Genomic DNA, 20,251 nt, shown 5'->3' on the forward strand with positions numbered 1-20,251 from the left:
TGCTGAATTCATATACCTGCGTGTTTTCAAAAACGATTACGAATCAGTCAAATAAGCGATGTCTGGTTAGCACTTTGTCAACGCACAAATAATCCATAAAAATTTTAAAACTATTAAACTCACTTTATTTAGCAGAAAATTCAAACGCAAAGACAAAAAAAGAAAGATATACAGTAGAACACTTTTATTACGAAGTACCAGGGACAGATGATTTTGCTTCGCCATAAGCGAAATTCGTTATATCTGTTAGGTTTACAATATATATGAAAGTCATGGGGATTGAAAATTACTTCGCTGTAAGCGTCAATTCATTATACGTGTGTTCGCTATAAGCTTGTTCCAAAGTACCTTTTAACATTCAAAGAACAAGAATTCTACCAAGTGATTCATTTATTTTTAGGATTTGAGCATCATCAAATCAAAATAATAGATACTGACTGATCCTAAAACACACGTAAAAGAAAAAAAGAAAATTTTATCCATTAATACCATACTATTTGCCCATGTTCTTTTCAATGGTTTTGAATTTTCTGCAGGGGACATTTTGTTTTCGTCACCAGAATTTGGTCTATCAATAGTTTTGTCAACGCCAACTTTTCCAGCAAAACAGGGCAGATTGTGGTCACCGTAATAAAAGAAGAGCCTTGTTTGAACAATGACTAATACCATGATAACAACACTAAGAACCATCAGTATTTCTATGTATACCGCCATGTGAACGTTGTCTTTAGCAGGGAGAGAAGATCCTATGGCGGAAAGATAAATCGAATACGCCAGAAATGTGGTGATCGCAAAAGAAATTTTCTCACCAGATTCTACAGGAATGAGAAAGACAAACACATTCATTACAGAGAGCAAACACAGTGGCAACAACACTGTCAATACCACAAAAAATGGTTTTCTTTGTAGAGTAAAGCTCGCAATCAGTCCAGTCTTTCCGTAGGGCATACTGGAAACTCTGCCGGCGACAACATCCCACTCGGTTGTTCCTCGTACCTGGAGGTCGCTAGAAACCGCGTTGATTATGATGTCATCGGGAGGGTATCCGAGAACAGAGAAAATGAAATCACAATTTTGTGTATCGAAAGGATACTTTTTTAAATTCAACTCACACACTACTGAATATAAACCGCCAGGAAACCACACTATATCACCGGAAGAAGAAACGCGAAAAATCTTGTATGGATTCTCGAATGTCTCAAAATCTCCGACAGGATTACCCAAAGATATCGTTGGCCACCATATGTCATTTGTTTTCAACTCTATGCTACTTATATTTGAATACTGTTGTTTGTCCCAGACAAGAAATTCATCATTCCAAAGAATCATTAAGCTACCTAGAAGAGTAACAGTTTCCTCCTTTTCATTGATATCATTGAAGCGGAGGACGAAAAAACTAGCGTTAATGACGACTGGATCAATTTGATTTTTCCGGGGTCGTAAGTAAGGATCATAGTTCCGCAGTAAAGCCTTTCTTAATGACGTCACATTTTCTGCTGCTGTCACTTTATCGTTTCCCAAACATCCTTTTACCAAGAAATTTAAAAAAGCACAAAGGAAGAGCTTTGCTCTGTATGGCATCTTGACTGTATGCAACAGGACCAAAAAGAATATTCTCTACATTTAGTTTGATCGATATCTTTAATTTGATCGATATACTCGGCTACCCTTAATTTGTTGTTAACTGCAGACTATTTTTCAACTAGCAATATAGATTTGAAACATTTCATTATGAACCTTAAAGTAGTGTTATGGAAACATGGGTTAGTACATTTGTAAAAACAGTGATCGATGTTTACACTTGCGACTAGATAGCGTGGGTTTTAAAAAGGTTCCGATTTGTCTGCAAATAGTTAAAATGACATCGTGTAATGTAGGAAACACATCCATTAACTCCAAAGCAAATGGTCAGTTATTAGCTCTTTATTCGTAAATTTCTAAAGAAGAGGGCCATAGGCCATAACGCTCACATGATTCAAATTGGCCATGCTGTTCTTCAGAAAATTAAAACAAATTTCTTCATTTATCTCATAAAAATTTTAAATCCATATAACCTTGCCTCAAGGGATAATGATTAAATTGAACTTGAAACTACGCAACATTGGTATGTTTGAATCCACACAAAACTGGAGATGCTTCAATATTTATTTTTACAACATGGCCCTGTTGATTCTGCACAAGCTATTTTGCCCTGTGATCTGCATTATGTAAAATGTGCTCTCTATTCTTAACCCCATCCTAATAGGGCTCCAATTAAACTAATTTAGTCTCCGTGGCATCTAAACTTTTAATAAGTGCCTAAAATACTCTGTAGGTCGTAAAATTGGCGATAATTTTTAAGCTGACTTGGCGATATTAAATTAAGAACTAAATATATGCATTTTCACCGATATGGATTTTTTGCCAAGGTAGTAAAAAGAAATTTTAAAGTGCAGAAAATTATTTTTTACTTTCTCTGTCACATTGCACACGACGGGCGCTAAACAAAATGTGGTCAAAATAGTTCACATGATCTTTCTGCATAGATTTGCTAATATGAATTCCTGTTGTAAACTATAGACAGCATCGGTTTCATTAGCGAGAAAGCATTTACATCATACGTAATCAGCATGATGAAGAATAATTTTCCTCTGAAATCTCTTTTTTTTCGGTGTCATTGTCAACTAGAATAAAGAAGAATTTTCCCTTTGCCATTCTGAGAGGCGAATAATTTTAAAAACATAGACATGTAAATCATATATCAAGCTAATACTGAATTGAGGCATTACGGAGGTTCAAATAAAAGCTCCTCAACAATGCAACAAATTAGCAGAGATTCTTGATATAATCATTAATGAGATTTTAGAGTGAAAGCTGGACCACAATCACAATCAACCTTAATTTCAAGAGCCTAGCCATCTTCCATATTCGCTAGATCTCAGTCATTGTGAAATATTTTTATGCCAAAAAAGCAAGAAAATAATCAAAGGAAGATTCTACCATCTCAGATATGTCATGCTAAGTGCTATTCATCAGTATTTTAGGCACCCCTGAAGATGAGTCTCCTGATGTTCTCTGACTAAAGACATGTATAAAGGTTAACAATGAATGCTTTGAGGGATTGAAAATATTAAGAAACTAATGTTTTTTTTTTTTTTTTTTTTTTTTTTTTTTTTTTTTTTTTAATTTTTAGGTGTCCATTTGCACTACTTATTGAACGACTCTCGTATTTATTTACACTTAAAAGACATCTAGATCTCTTTATGAACAAACTTATTTGACCAGTAAACCAGAGCGTGCTATCATACACAGGCAATCCATTATAAAATAAGCACATCTACTGAAATTTCGAAACTCTCAGCTAAATTGTTAGATATAACACAATTAATTGATTTTTCGTAGAAAATAGAATCCTTCTACAAATGAGACTTTAATTAAAAATTTTTCATGAAAAGAACTTACAATTTATTTCCCAATAGAATGTAATTTCGACATTAGGAACCATTAATTTTCGTATTAATATAATTGACAGTAATAATATAAAGTGCAAAGTGAAAATTTTGCCACTATAGATTTACTAATAATTAACTGACTACCATGACAGGGACTTGTAAACAAAACCGAATACTTATGGATTTTTTGTGCTAGCTACATTTCATTAGATATAGCTCATAGGTTTTGAAAAATAAGAAAATATATCCATAGGAATGCCCTACCCAAGGCACTTTTATATTTCAACATAAAAAGAAATGTACAATCCTTCTTTGGTCAGAGATAATTTTTAAAAAGGATGAAAGTGGGATTTTTTCAATATAGAACTAAGTAACTGCAATTTAAAGAAAAGTGGGTCAAGGACATCGGAAAGACAAATATGTAACTTTGCATATTTTAATTAAAACATCTTCAAAAAAGAAGTTAAGGTCGTAGGGAAGGCGAATATCTGATTATTATGATAAAATTTCACCAAATTGTAAATGTGTGTGAAGTTTTAGGAAAATCTTATGAACAGTTTCCTCTATAATGTGCTAAATGCAAATGATAGTAAGGTCAAGGACAAATGAAAGGTCAAACAGGTTGAAAAGCTCTTATCAATTCGTATATATCATGTTTAAAGAAAAATCAGAAACCGTTACTTAAAAATAAATGCAAAGAGGAGATAGTGGGGTCAAGGTCAGAAAATTACGAAACACTTGAAAAGTTCCCACTAATATGTATCAGTGTAAGAGTTTTGATAAAAATAATATCAATAATTGCTATAAAACTGAGCTAAAAACACAAGAGGGAATTAGTGCGGTCAAGGTCACAGGGAAGGTCAAGGTCAGAAATTAATAATACAGTTGAATGATTACATTAATTTGGATCTTTGTATGAAGTTTGATTACAACATCAACTAGAACTGTCCATAATGGACAAATACCCTTCCGCAGGGTTTTTCAGAAAAAAGGTACCAAGTATTTTATGGATCTAGAGTGTATTCACAAAGTTAAACATTGACAGTTAAAATCCAATTGCTCATTATATCTTTAATGAGTGATGAACTAAGCCACAACCCAATAAAACATCAAAATACGTATGTACTATCATTACATTGTTTCTTTTTAGATTGTAAAAATCATCTGACATCTTTTTGAGACATGATGCTTTGCAATTTGTTAGTCGAGGCATAAAAATAGAATAAAAATATTTATTCAACATCAAATTTGTTTTGACAACCTCACTCCAAATTAATTTTGAAAACAGAAGATTGCCCATCAAGAACTGTGTATTTTAATTTGACAGATGCTATCAATTGGAATTAAGAGGTTTAAGAAATTTCTTACACTTAATTTTTAGAGTGTTTATGAATCCCTCTCCAGATCTTTAATTCTTCTGGACAATTCCCGATAGATATAGGTAACATCTGCCTGATCAGAGTTGCTTTAACAGAAATAGTTAAGAGGTTTCTTACATTACAAGACAAGGAATTCGTCATTCCACTAAAACTGAAAGTATCCGAGCAAAGAAACCTTTTCCTCTTTTTCACTAAGATCATGGAAACGCTTGACGTCTGCGCAGTCGTAAGTAAGGATCTTAGTCCCGCAGTAAAATCTTTCTCAGTGACGTCACTTTCTCTGCAGTAACATTCTAACTCCCTAAGCATCCATTCATCATCAAAGAATATCATTCCAGATAGGGAGGATACTGATGGCCAGCATCTTTAGTTTGTTGTTGAGAATTTTTTTTTATAGTAGCTTATTTTCTTCAACTTGCAAACCTAATTAATCAATAGCATTTATATTACATCATTCCATTATGGTGAATAAATAAAAAGATAAAGGAAACATTGATTGGAAATGGTGAAAAACACATAATAGACTTTGCATTCATTAGGATGAGGCATATGCTCTGATGATTTTTAATTTGTCAGTAAATACACAGGTATGAATTTAATGGGATCTATGAAAACAATTGCCATTTCTGCCGTACGAATATCAAGAATACACAATGTCTTTTTTCTAACATTGCAAACTCACAACGCTGCACCAGAAACAATATTTGATGCTTGCTAAGAAAAAAAGAGTATAATATCGTGCATTTATAAGTAGCATACATTTCATGGATCGGAATTACATTGAAATGGTATTTTGCACGGGAAGAGACCAGATCTCCTTTTTAATTTCATAGCCAATTACATGTACTCAAATAAAGTAAGGAAAATATTTTTCATATTTTGTCTAGTTTTTAGAATAAATAAACCATGAGTCGCTTTAGCTTCGGATACATTGGATACATTTAACGAAATTTAGTGCTAGAACAAAATGATAATATCAAGAGTCGTTGTTTCAGTCAATTGGCTAGTATGAGTTGTTTTTTTCCATATGTTGATAGAAATTAAATTACAAACTTTGAAAGGTTTACCGTAGTTAACTTAATATTTCAACTACATTTGTGAAAATAAAGACTTAAATTATGAAATATAGGAGTTCTTTGTAAGGTAGACTTACTACATGCATTTTCTAGTTATCTAAATGAGATATCAATTAAAGGTTTTATTGCTCCCCATCCCCCAGAAGACTGTTACCTTTCCATAATATGACATTCCCTTAATGACTTGACAGAGAAAGCTTGGAATGTTAATACAACTAAAGGTTGTTTCCGTGCTAAACGGGTTAAATAAATAAAAATTAATTATATATTACTAACGGCAAATCAATTACCACAAAGTTCAAATCAATTAAGCGAATATTAGACATGGAAATCTGATAATTCGTTAATGAGGGCAGAAGTGGATAGTGTAAAATCAAGGAAACTAACACTCTTTATACACAATACATTAATTATACAACAGAGAACCTGTTAACAATATAATAGTGCTATTAACTGGTCACGATACCTAGTGGTAGGGCGTTCGCTTCGCGATCGGTAGGCTTAGGGTTAGATTCTCGTTCGCCGCGCCGAGACATTGGCATTGGCATGATAAAGAACCCTTTTTGCTTATGGCCCCGAATGCTGAGTGCAGGTCTAAATTTGAAGCCCTTCACCGGTATATGGTGATGTCTCTATATGAGTGAAAAATTTTCGATTTGGAGGTAAACCAATATACATTTGTAAACTGTCAAATGTGTTGTTTGGTATTATCTATTCATAATAAGATTAAAGATTAATTACACTAACACGAGTGAAGTTTTGTTGCATGACCTTCTTTGTTAAAATAAAACCACGAATAAGGGGGGACCAAATAAATTTAGAACTTAATACTGAAGGGTGTTATTTCTTGTATTGCTACCACTGTTAATAGTTTTTTTTCTGAACATTTTGTTCAGTGGAAAAATGACTCATTATTGGACATTATATATATATATATATAGGAAAAAAATATTGGTTCGTGGGGATTAGATTTTGAGGCTGAAGAATAAAGTGTTGAGTAGTTATGCATATAAAGTTTTACATTTCGGGGGTGGGGGGTGGGGGTTATGATTTCGTGGGTCTTTAGCACACCCCTTAATCAACGGAAATTTGTTTACAGTGTAACAGTAGTGTTATGAGAATATCAATGCAACCTTTTAATCACAAATTCCTTTCATTATTTCAGCAAAATAAGGCAGAAATCACACGGACAGATATACCTCTTCAGAACTCGGGAAGGACAAAGATGTTTAACTTATTACTTTTATAAAAAGAACACTGAGTATCGGTGAGAATTCGGTACATAGTAAGTGTTAAGAGGAACATTTATAACAACATAACACAAATGTCACAATTTATTATACATTCAATCGATAACATATAATTATAATGCAGTCAGGATTAACAAGATAAAGAAGGATCAATATTTACATTTTGTATCGTGAAGAGTCCACAATTATTAATTTTTGTCACGTGCTATCTAAGGCCTAGAAAAGGCCATTGTAAAAGGCAAGCTCAAGAATTCAAATTGGTTCTTATTAACTCTAATATCTGACTTAATCTTAAAATTGGGCAGATTGATAATTCATGTTTTTAATTAAAATTAATCATTGTTATCTGACATTTATTTGGAGAATACGAAAAAAATGCGTAAACAAGATATTATAGTTGTCGCCAAGTAATTTTTTTAATTAAAATTAAGAGGAGTCCAATTATTGAGTAACTGATGGTAATGTGTTCATTTGTCATCGACTTCATTGTACCAAAAGTAAATAACTCGGGAAAAAAAAAACATATGAAGCTGCAAAATTAAATATTGAAATATTGAAAACGCACGAACTTTAACATTATTTTTTTCGATTGTTGTTTAAACAGTCCTAGATATGAGAGGTATTTAATTTACTGTCAATTGTTAACGAGCTAAATTTGTTTCTGCAATTATTTTGTCAATGTTACAAAATTTAATTTGCTTTCTTATATGATTTCTGTTATTTGAGCCTCTAACTAACAAGTTATTGAGTTCTGTTAGCTTTTGCTTTTTGTTTTAGATTGAAGCATTTGAAAAAAAACCCCAAAAAACAGTGAGATATATTGGTTGGTTTCAGTATCGTAGAAATTAGATTCAATTCTTTCTTTTACTGACCTGATTAAATATACACTATATTCTTAAATTGTAAATATTATCTTTAAAGCCTCCTAGAACTTATTTGAAATTGAATTCCTTTTGAAAATTCTTATCATTCAGTGCTACATTAAGCCTCACTAATAATCATTTTTGCTGGATTTTGTCTCTCACTCTCACACACACAAACACACACGTAATCATTTTTAGCGTATTAGCTAAGTTTCAATTCAGCTGAGTAATGTACATTGTAAAGAAATGAATGATATTTGGACTTCCGATGAATGTATGTATGTATTATTTAATAATACTTAATAAAATATTTTCTTGCAGTGTTTTATTTTATTAATTGCTTCCAGCAATATTTGTCAATGAATTCAATAATCATAAATTTCAATGAACTCTTTCGAGGCATTTAAAGTATTCTGTAAGGTTATATTAGTGCTAATTTCAGCTGGTCTAATATTTCTGAGCTTTTGTGCTCCTGAAACAACACATTCGTCTATGTATTTTTACAAATCAAGAATACAATTCTGAAAGGTTAGCAATGATATCAGGAAACATCAGCTGGTAAAGAATTATATTCTCTGTCACATTGTGATGTATATATGTCTCCAAAACCTTTTAGAAAATACTTAATGTGGTAGTGAAATGGAAAATAAAACACATGTTACATCATGTAACTGATGAACTTTTTCTGCCTAATCTTGATTAATAGTCACAGTTTTACGTTGGAGCTGAAATGGACCCTCTTTACAGCATTGGGGTTTATATCAATTGTCCAAACAATTGTAAGAAATATCCCTTTAAACATCAACATAACAATACAGCTGTCAGCACTCATATAAATTACTTGGTCTGTTATCATGACCAGGGTATAATAATTGTGAAAACTGAAAACGCAAGGAAGACCCAGGTTAGAATGGATTAACCTGCCTCCTACAAAGAAGACTAGTCTAAAGGGTATATAATAGACCGCATTCGAGTTTCGGGGTCTTTTGAATGCAGGTCGGCTGTTTAGCTACAGCAAGAGAAATTTAGGTAAGAATAACGAAAAAAGAGAAAGGGTAAAAAGAAATAGAATTGCACCAGTGACAAGAATCCCAGGGAATTGAGGTGAGATACGGGGGGGGGGGGGATGTAGATCGAAACACCTAGTATCTGCTTTCAGTTGGAACCTGGGGCAAGGTACACGGTGCCATGCCCAAAAGTTAACCACCTCATATATTCTGTAATTAAAGATAATATAAAAACCTAGATAGGTTTAAGAAATTATTATACTGTATATATTTAAATGCTTGATTTGGTTGCCATTCATTTTCTTCTAGTAAAATATCCAAATATGAAACAGATGTGTCAGACTCCGTGGTGTTTTTATTTTTATTTCAAGATCAAAAGGATATATCAAATCAACTTAGGAATGAAAATGAATATTGTTAATTGATAAAACGTCGTCGATATATTTAAATCTTGATTTGATTGATTGATTGTATGTTGTTTAACGTCGCATTCAAGAACTTTTCACTCATAAAAAGACGTCACCATATACTGGTGAAGGGAAGTGGTATAACTGGACGTAGCAAATCATCTTGGCGTCGCAGATGTATTACAGTACAGAATGCAGGTGATGAGAATGAACGGTACTGACTTGCATTGTAAACTGTATTAATACCAAGCGGACCGGCCACGGTATCCTAGAGGTAGGACGCTCGATTCGTCATGGTAAGGTACAGAGTTCGATTTTTGTTCCATGTGCCGCGTCAAACTTGGGACGTAAACATAGGTATTACATGTACTTCGCCAAGTGACAGACATTACAACGAAAAAGGTGAAGATAGCGAACACTGATCTCAAAAACCTACAAACAATACAAATCTTTGAACAGAGCATAGAACACCTGATCCTGGGAATTCCAGATCGAGGTGGAATCAGGTGTGGTTAGGAGGAGTAAGCATCCCCTGTCATCCGGTCACACCCGCCTTGACCCCTGTGTACTGATCAGGTAGACGAAATAATCCGTAGTCATAATTAGTATAAAAACAAAAGCCCTACAATTAGTATGAAATATATGTCGGTCAAAATAAGACCTAATGATAGATTGAATTCGCTAACATGGTCATTATAACAACCGTAGAATTTATGAAATGCTGACTTTAAACGAGGTTGTTGAAATCCTTGTTACATCCACTTATTCGTCAGTAGCCTGCCTCGATTTAAAAAAATTGATCGTACTCACAGCAAGCTCTTGAGTATCGAATAAGTTGAGAGACATAAGCACCGGATGCAGGTAAATATATCTACATAAATAAGGAAAGATGACGATGAAAAAGCTGAAGTCATCTCGTTTGTCATATACATACAGTTTAGTTGTTAGTTGGCCCTTATCGTCTATAGTCAGTAAAACATCCAAATATGAAACAGATGTGGCAGACTCTGTTGTGTCTTTTATTTCGAGTTCACTGGGATATATCTATTTGATAAACCGTCCTCAATATATCTGAATGTCGAGTAGAAGGCATCTCATGTAGAATATTTGAATAAATTCTGCTTCATAGGAATGTACAAACAGGTCAATTAATAAAGGAGCACAATTATTACCCATCGGATTTATTGGAAGATTTTGTCTCCAAAGACTACATAGATGTTGTCAATAAGGAACTACAGCATCCTTTTAATATCATCCTCAGAGTACTTAGGTGTAGAGTGATATTTACAAAGTTATCACATAATATGGAAATTTAAGAGTTCCATCTTTAATGAAGAAGCAGTTGTCTATGATATAAAAAAAGCCAAGCTCTTAATATATTGTGAGGAATAGTTGTATATAGTATTAAAAAGACATACATTTTGAAGTAACTGACTTTTGAAAAGTTTCGTGATTTTAAATTTTCTAAAAGTTCTAAAGAATTTTCTAGAATCCACATTTGATTTACACCACTGCTTGAATATGCTGTAGTACAGTAATTCTGAAATTTCTCCTTTACTGCAGTTAATATATTTGTGAGGAATTAAGGTAGGGGCTTGGTAGAGCAGTTGCTGGAACCGCCAATATATCTTTTTTTGTAAGGATTATTATGAAGTTTAGGAATCCAGTATTGGTGGGGTAAATCGAACTCACTTTCATCCTCTGGAATGTTAAAAGTTTTAAAGACTGAAATGAAATCAAGGGTCCAGTGTCACGGTAGGCGTTGGCACGATAAAGAACCCTCACCGCCCAGTGACCCAGAGTGCTGAGTAAAGGTCTAAATTTGAAGCCTTTCACCTGTATATGGTGATCTCTCATATGATCGAAAAATTCTCGCAGTTAAATAACGTAAAAAAGAATCAACCATACCCAGGAGTTGTTTAAAGAATTGTAAAATTATGTGTCTGAGAACGATACAATTTTAAAAAGTGGCAAGCTACTGACAAATAAGTTGATGTTACAGGGATTTCTTCAACGCCATTTAAAGTCGGCTTTTTTGCAAATTCTACGGTCGTTATAACGACCTTGATTGTAAATACAAGCTATAGTTGGGTCCTATTTTGTCCAACATGTTTCATACCATTTGCTAGGTCATAGCTTTTATATATATTGAATTTGACTGCAGATTTTCCGTCTACCTGATTAATATATAGGGCTCACTGCGGGTGGTTCTGATATGTCTTGCAAATAGTTTAATGCACAGAAATAACACAATGTAATGTCAGAATCAAGCCATTAACTCGCCAGCAAAGGAACTATTTGTTTGTTTTTCTTTCGTAATTCTCTTAACAATAGAACCTTAGGCCATAGCCCTCACCTTAGTCAGCCTGGCAAATGTTTCGTAATTTAAAAAAAAAAATGAACAATTTTATATGAAAATTTACAGAAGGTAGGGAGAATCAATTAAATTTTACAATAATAATTGTAGTGACGTGATTCTAGAAAAAAAAATTCAACCGCTAAATGACCACAATATACCTCAAGATTTACGACAGATATAAGAAAAAAAAAAAAACTCTGAGTTTTCGTGAAGAAGAACTATTGATAAAAACACGTCCAATTAGAGACGCTGATGCGATATGTTTACCTTATATGAAGTCATGCTGTAATCAAGAGACATCGCCGGTTTCTTTTGGCAGGAAAACAGATACATAAACTATTACTTGATGGAGAAAAATCTCTCCTCTGAATCTGACCGGTCACAGTAGCCTAGTGGTAGGGCGCTCGCTTCGTCATCGAGAGGCCAGGGTTCGATTATCGTTCGCCGCACCGCGTAAAAAAAACCTAAGACGTAAACATAGGTAGTGACTGTTCCTTCGTCAAGCGCCCGGCACTAGAAGTAAAAGTCATTGGTCTTTCGAATGAGACCTTAAAAACCGAGGCCCCGTGTCATGGTAGGCGTTGGCACGATAAAGAACCCTCACTACTCAAGGGCCTTGAGTGCCGAGTGTAGGTCTAAATTTGAAGTCCTTCACCGGCATACGGTGACGCGTCTCTTATGAGTGAAAAATTCTCGAATGGGACGTTAAGCAACATAAAATCAATCAATCCTCTGAATCCACTCAATCTTTTTTCTTTTTTCAGCAACATCATCAACTGTTATAAAGAAGAATGTATTCTTATTATCTTTTTGGCTTCCCGAGACGAATTTTTCTACAATTAAAAATATGCTTTACTTGCTCTACTATAATAAATATGCAAATTGTGCTTGAAAAATACGAGGGCCGTTCTATACGTAATGCAACCTCCGATTTATCAAAATAAAGGTAGAAACACTATATTTTATTTTTTCACACAAGAAAAGTTCTATTCAAGATCTCCTAATTACCGAAAACCGCATGTTTTCCCGTATTGTCTTCGCAAAAAAATCCACTTTTAAAATAAGCATGGTCACTTCACTGAACTTAAAACCATTTTTAAAAAGTTGTCTGCCAAGAAGTTGAAAATGAGAGCTTACGTGAAAACTGGGTTCATTACAGAAATCGCAGAAGAACGCAAATGAAGATAGGGTTTTGATATCCGGTGAAACTAGTCTTTCACGCAGTACGGTAATCGGGCGGATTAGAAAATTCAAAAGTGGAAAGGGGGACTCAGTCGAACTTGTCGATCGAGATCTGTAGGGACACCAAAAAATATCGATGCAGTGAGCAGCATGATATCTGATATCAGATTTACTGTGAGAGATGTTGCTTAGACAATAAACATTCCATCGCCACAACAGATGATTGAGTTTTGACGAAGAAAATGAAATTAATAAAATATATATATCTGTCAAATGAGTGCATTATTCCCCTACAGATGCTTACATGCTACACATACATGGATAACTACGCCCAAGGGGAGGACCATCAATGGTTGCTTTTTTATTGAAATATTATTAAGGAAAGATAAGTAGATTTTCTGTAAGAGAAGTTCAAATATCGGTACCCATGGTGATTTTCTTGTAGCTTACAACGCTGCTGTAAATAGGAATAGAGATGTAAAGGGAATTTGAAGAAGGGAACGTTTACAGAGCTTACAGAGCCTCCGTATTCCCTACATCTCAGTCGTGACATATTTTTTGATTTCAAAAACTAAATTAAAACCATCAAAGGAAGACGCTACTAGATTACTTCTGCTGTGGGGTGTGTTATTCATCACTGTCTTTTTGGTTACCCCAATAAACAGTATATTGAGGTGTTCCGGTTATAGGTAATGAGACGAGAGACAGTGTAAAGGTTAACGGAATGATTTGAAGGATTAAAATATGAAGGAACTGCTTTTTGTGTTTTTATTTTTTTTTATTTTTTGATCTTTTGCATTACATATTGAACGACCGTCGTATACACCAATGTTGCTTATATTGAATTGAGCATAAAGCCGGATAAGTGATAAAGACTTGTAAAGCTGTTAGCGTTTTTTCCTTTTGTTGAATACTTATATTTTTCATGTGTAATGTCACAGTTCGACCCAGTATACGTATACTGTGCTTTTTTAACGTTAGTTTAAATCAAATGATTTTTTAATTACTAACTTAATGATATAAATATAAGGATAATTACAGAATAGAATCATTTTACTGAAAAAATGTCATTGAAAATGAAATAAAGGTGTATATTACTCATGAGACACAAACAATTATGTTTCTATAATATGGAATTTTATTACAATTTTATTTCATACTTTGTTTAATGTGTTACCTTCGTAGATAATAAATATTATTCTGAAAATTTCTCACCATAAAGATTTAGTTGTATTGAACAGATTTCATGGAGCTCAATTGTCTGTTTAAGAAGAAACTTGATCAGTAATTTTCAGCATCCCAGAAACTAAGTACATCTGTCGAAATTTCAAAACTGACTGATTTCCCTTAATTGTTAAAAAGCAGAAAGGATTGATTTTTCATCTAAAAACAAAATCCCTTTATAAATAAGATTTTCCTGTATGATTTCATGCATGACGAGTACCTTAAAAGAATTTATTTCCCATAAGAATGCCATGTCGTCATTGGGTACCATTAATTTTCTGAGAGTTTACAGTGACAACATTAAACTGCCATGTCAGATCGGTGGAGGCTATTGAGGAGTTGTTATCTCAGAACGGCCATCAGTATTCAATTATTCATAACCTTTGATTATATAAATCAGAACACTTTGATCGTACAAACAGTTCTGACGTATATAATTTTTCTGGATATGCAACATGGAAATCTCTTACATGTTAGCCATTGTTACTGTTTCTGTCGTTACTTTTGGTAAAATGACTGGCTGGAAGATAAGGAACAAAGGTGCAAGTAAAAATATTTTCTTTTCAGAATTTACAAATAATAACTCTAATTTTATCAGTGTCTTGCCAGAGCAACCAAGTGACAAAAAAGAGTATATAGCTGATCCGACACAAGGTGTGAAAAAAGATTCACTGTTGAGAAAGATTAGATCATTGGAAAGGGGAATAGAAAGGAAATACCCAACAAAAAACGACCGTGAGGATGTCCTTCAGACCCTAGATAAACTTAACCTAACCCGTGATCTCTACAGTATTCTTCAGAATGATTATCTGTTTTGTCCTATGTCAAATACATGTGTGCTACCCCCACGTTTGAATTTTTCGCAGATGTTACCATACTTTTCCTGTTGTAGGCAGTGCAGCTGTACTGAAGATTGTTACAAGACGAGTTCATGCTGCGTTGACATTAAAGCACAAATATCTACCACAGACTGTATTATACCACAGTATCTACCGTATGGAAGGTCCTCTGTCAACAGTACACTTCAAATTAAAATGGTGGTAATGTGTGAACAAAACTTTCCTGGGATAGAAACGAAGGACTTGTGTGAGAGACCTAATGAGGGACTGAAGTCTAGTGATAAGTTTCTACCGGTATTTGCTAAAGGTATTGCCTATCGGAATCGCTTTTGCGCGCTCTGTAATTATGTACCTGTTTCAGACATCATACCATTTCGAGGACAAGTCGCGTGTCCGAACGCTACAGGTGTGTATGCTAGCTCTATTTCGACTCTTTTACAATCTCTTGAAGAAGAAAGACGATGTAACATTTTGTTTTACGTGCCACAAGAAGCAGTTCCTTTCTATCATAATCTTCGATGTGATATCGGTTTTATCAGAGAATGTAATGTAACAGGAAAATGGCGCTACTATGATCCAGATGTTGAGCACGCTTGCTCATCCTACACACATATCTATCGTACCATTTACAGAAACGTCCACTGTTACATGTGTAACAATGACGATAACCCATTTATGAAATGTTCCTCTGAAGATCTTCAACCAGAAACAGGTTTTACTATGGGATCCTTCACTGCCATTTTACATTTCTCTTCAGATGTTCAGAAAGAAAATGCTGAAAGCCCGGATAACAGTCAATGTCGACAGAACGAAATAAATGATGTTTTTAGGGTAATATGAATTTGTACTACTTAGCACCGTAGTCACTCGTATTTTTACTTTGTTGTATTTATTTACATTTACAAATGTTTTATTAAGGAGGCTGGGGGGTCAACAAATTAACCACAAATTAACCACCAGATTTAACTTAATTTTTTAGATATGATATCTTAAGCTGTCAACTATCATTTGGCAAAGAAAAATTTCAAAAATTTTAGTTTTAAAATTTGATCATTTTCTATATCTTCATATGGAGCTCTTCTTCTAAAGGAGATCAATATAGTCTAAAAATGGCCACAACCCCACAGCCTCTTTAACAACTACACCAGGAAATTTTTTACACATACCTCCTTCATAACCGCATGGTATTTCATGTGATCTCTTCTACTTTTACATTTTCCCTTTTGGTAGTTGCTTAGGAGGAAAGATAGAGGACAAATGTGACACTGTCCAAAAAAAAAAAAAAAAAAAAAAAAACAAACCAAAAACGAATTGCAGTATGCATGCTTATATATCTATATCAAGTCCGAAGTAGAATAAGAGTAACTGTGAAGTTAAAATGCGAATATACTGTAAATTAAACCTGGGCTTATTCTTGGTGAGTATGAGGATGACAAACGATTTTGTAAGCGCGCAAAAATTCATGCATAAGTGGCTTTACCGCCTTCGTGCTATCACGTGCTAAGCACCTAATACACATCAAAGAATGCACACTTATTCTTTAAATAACCAACTGTAACATTACCTTCTCCAACTGCTCTTTTGTAGAATGCGTGCATCCGTCCCAGATGTTCCATTCCATTCTCGTATGACAGTAGAACAAGAACATGTTCCAAAGTGTTCGAAGATAAAACCACTACATATGAATTATTCCTGCTCGTAACAAGCAAAGCTCAAATCCAAACAGATTTGGTCCTACCGTTTATCATAGAATATCTTCGCAGTGGGCCCTCTTTTCATTTGATGTACCGAAGATTTTTCGAAGTTGATTATAATAATTCCACAATACCTATGCACACAATTTTTCATATTTTATTCAGCGAAAATGATTCATCTCAACAAATACACTATATTCTTGACACTGCTGAATATCTGAAGAGAGTTTTTAGAGAAGTTACGAAAGCTGAAATCCTGACGGGACAGGTTTACAGTGATTTCTCCAACTTCAGCACCTATTTCTTTCCTTATGATGGGCAGCTCCTTCGAGAAAAGAAAAACACTAGTAATGATGATTTGAACCCTCCCAGGTTCCTTCGTGATACGTTATCAAACAGAGTCTCGCGATTATTAATTTGTCCTTTCATTACACTCCAAAACTATACCACCATTTTAAAGAGGAACACTTACGAACTGTGTGTTGTGGAGCTGAATGTCTGCTTTGAGCAGATCGAATTCAAGGAGACAAACGGTTCCTACTCAGTTTGTATCGATAAATTTGTAAAAAGGATGAATGACTTGTCAACACCAAAGAGGACGTCCATATTTTCAGACCGTGATGATATCGAGGGTATACTTTCACTTGCCAGTACTTGTATCTCTGTCGTGAGTCTGCTCTATGTTGTAGTAACCTTTACATTATTTAGTTCTTTGAGAACTTTTCCGGGAAAATTAATTCTTGTCCTCTCTCTAAGCCTTTTGTTTGCACACCTCTTATATCAGTTCGGTTTGTTTCAAACTGACAACCCTATCGTATGTAGCAGCCTGGGCATCATGATTCATTTTTTCTGGCTCTCGGTCATTTACTGGATGAATGTTTCTTGTTTTCACATGGTATCTGTCTTTACACGAATCTTTGCACAAGAGCTGAACACCAAGTCTAGATTTCTCCGTTACACACTTTATGTTTATCTTAGCTCTCTTTCTTTTGTGATTATCAATTTGGCTACGAGTCATTTCCGGAAAGCGGGACTAGGATATGGTGGTGATATTTGCTGGATTTCTAGTCCAGAAATGGTTGGGTACTTTTTTGCGCTACCTCTTGGCGTTGTCATATTGTCAAACTTCACTATGTTTTTAGTCGTTGTTGTTTTCTTTCACAGACGTCCTAACCTTCAGGGAAGTAAGAACCGTGATCGAGAAGACTTCCTCATCTTCATCAAACTGACAAGCATAACGGGGATCTCTTGGGCGTTTGGGTTTCTTTTTGAATGGTTTCACATCAATATTTTCTCTTATCTATTTATAGTATTTACTGGGTGTCAAGGCTTGTTTTTAATGATTTCTTTCTCCTGTAACTCTCGTGTATTGAAACTTTACTCATCTCTTATGAGGGGTTCAAGCTCAGGTAACAGATCCAGCTCCTCATCCATGTACCAAATCACACGTAAATCTAAGGAATCAAGTCGCAACAGCCATCAAACGTCCACTTCGCTGTCTCCGAGAAACTGATACTGGTAGATACAATTAAAAAAGTTACCCTTCATACTGTTCTTCTGCATGTTGGGGAGACTTTATGCAAAATTTCATCAATGAACGAAGTAAAAACTACACAACTAAAAAATATATAATCTTATTTCTTTACTCTTCACTAAAATATTTACAGCAGTGAGAAACTTCAAGACTACTGACCAACAGTATATCCAGAAGTGGTGTAATGTAAAAGGTAAAGATAACGAACAGTGATCGATCTCAAAAAAATCCACAAACAATGCAAATATGTGAAGAGGGCATAAAACACGGACCCCTGGAAATTCCAGAGGTGGGATCAGGTGCCTAGGAGGAGTAAGCATTCCCTGTTGACCGGTTACACCCGCCTTGAGCCCTGTGTATTGATCAGGTAGACGGAACTATCCGTATTCAATTCAGTACAAAATTGGTATGAAACAAGTCAGCCAAAATACGACCCAATGATAGGTTATATTTGCTAACAAGGTCATTATAACGACCATAAAATTTACAAAATGCTGACTTTAAACGAGACTGGTGAAATCCTGTAACATCAACTTATCAGTGAGTAGACTGCCTCACTTTAAAATTGATCATACTCATAGCAAACTCTTGTGTGCGAATAAGTTGGGAAACATAAAACACCAGGACTATTACTTCATAAGTAAGGAAAGTTGACGATGGAAAAGCTAAAGTCATCTCAATTTTCATACAATTTAGTTGTTAATTGGCATTTATCGTCTATTGTCAGTAAAATATCTAAATATGAAACAGATAAGGGAGACTCTGTGGTGTCTTTTGTTTAAAGTTCACTGGGATGTATCGACTGCACGAATGAAAATAACTAATGTTAATTGATAAAACATCGTCGATATATCTGAATGTTAAATTGAAAACCACAGCTAGTATTTTCCTCCTCTCGTGTAGAAGTTTTTGAATAAATTCTGCTTCATAGGAATATAAAAACAGGTCAGCTAATAAAGGAGCACAATAAGTACCCATGGGAATTCCAACAGTTTGTTGGAAAACTTAAGTCTCTGAAGTCTACATAAATGTTGTCAATGAGGAACTCCAGCATCCTTTTAATATCAACATTAGAGTACTTGTGTGTACAATCAGAGTGGTTTTTAACGAAGTAATTTTGCTGATGACCAATCACAAGATGTGAACAATTCCAAGTTTCGTTTTTATTAGCTCACCTGAGCTGAAGGCTCAAGTGAGCTTTTCTGATCACATTTTGTCCGTCGTCCGTCCGTCCGTCTGTCTGTCTGTCTGTCCGTCCGTCTGTAAACTTTTCACATTTTTGACTTCTTCTCAAGAACCACTAGGCCAATTTTGACCAAACTTGGTACAAAGCATCCTTGGGTGAAGGGGAATTTAAATTGTTAAAATAAAGGGCCAAGTCCCCTCACAAGGGGAGATAATCAAGAGAAGACAAAAATAGGGTGGGGTCATTAAAAAATCTTCTTCTCAAGAACCACAGGGCCAGTAAAGCTGAAACTTATATGGAAGCATCCTGGGATAGTGTAGATTCTAAATTGTTCAAATCAGGACCCCCGGGGGTAGGGCGGGGCCACAATGTGGAATCAATGTTTTACATAGAAATATATAGGAAAAATCTTTAAAAATCTTCTTCTCAAGAACCACTGGGCCAGAAAAGCTGAAACTTATGTGGAAGCATCCTTGGGTAGTGTAGATTCTAAATTGTAAAAATCATGACCCCCGGGGGTAGGGCGGGGCCACAATAGGGCATCCAAGTTTTACATTGAAATATATAGGAAAAATCTTTAAAAATCTTCTTCTCAAGAACCACTGAGCCAGAAAAGCCGAAACTTACGTGGAAGCATCCTGGGGTAGTGTAGATTCTAAATTGTTCAAATCTGACCCCCAGGGATAGGGCAGGGCCACAATAGGGAATCCAAGTTTTACATTGAAATATATAGGAAAAATCTTTAAAAATCTTCTTCTCAAGAACCACTGAGCCAGAAAAGCTGAAACTTATGTGGAAGCATCCTGGGATAGTGTAGATT

General features: G+C 34.7%; 1 protein-coding gene across 1 annotated transcript; it reads right to left on the reverse strand.

The window, feature by feature from the left end:
- Positions 1 to 396: 396 nt before the first annotated feature.
- On the reverse strand, positions 397 to 1,581 carry LOC133178935 (neuronal acetylcholine receptor subunit alpha-3-like). The gene has a single exon (XM_061313587.1). The coding sequence runs from the start codon at positions 1,579 to 1,581 to the stop codon at positions 397 to 399; it is 1,185 nt and encodes a 394-aa protein (XP_061169571.1).
- Positions 1,582 to 20,251: the final 18,670 nt, after the last annotated feature.

The sequence above is a fragment of the Saccostrea echinata genome, unplaced genomic scaffold (genome assembly GCF_033153115.1).
Source record: "Saccostrea echinata isolate AGI-Se365-2 ecotype Australia unplaced genomic scaffold, CSIRO_AGI_Sech_v1 ptg000004l, whole genome shotgun sequence".
Taxonomy (NCBI): Eukaryota; Metazoa; Mollusca; class Bivalvia; order Ostreida; family Ostreidae; genus Saccostrea; species Saccostrea echinata.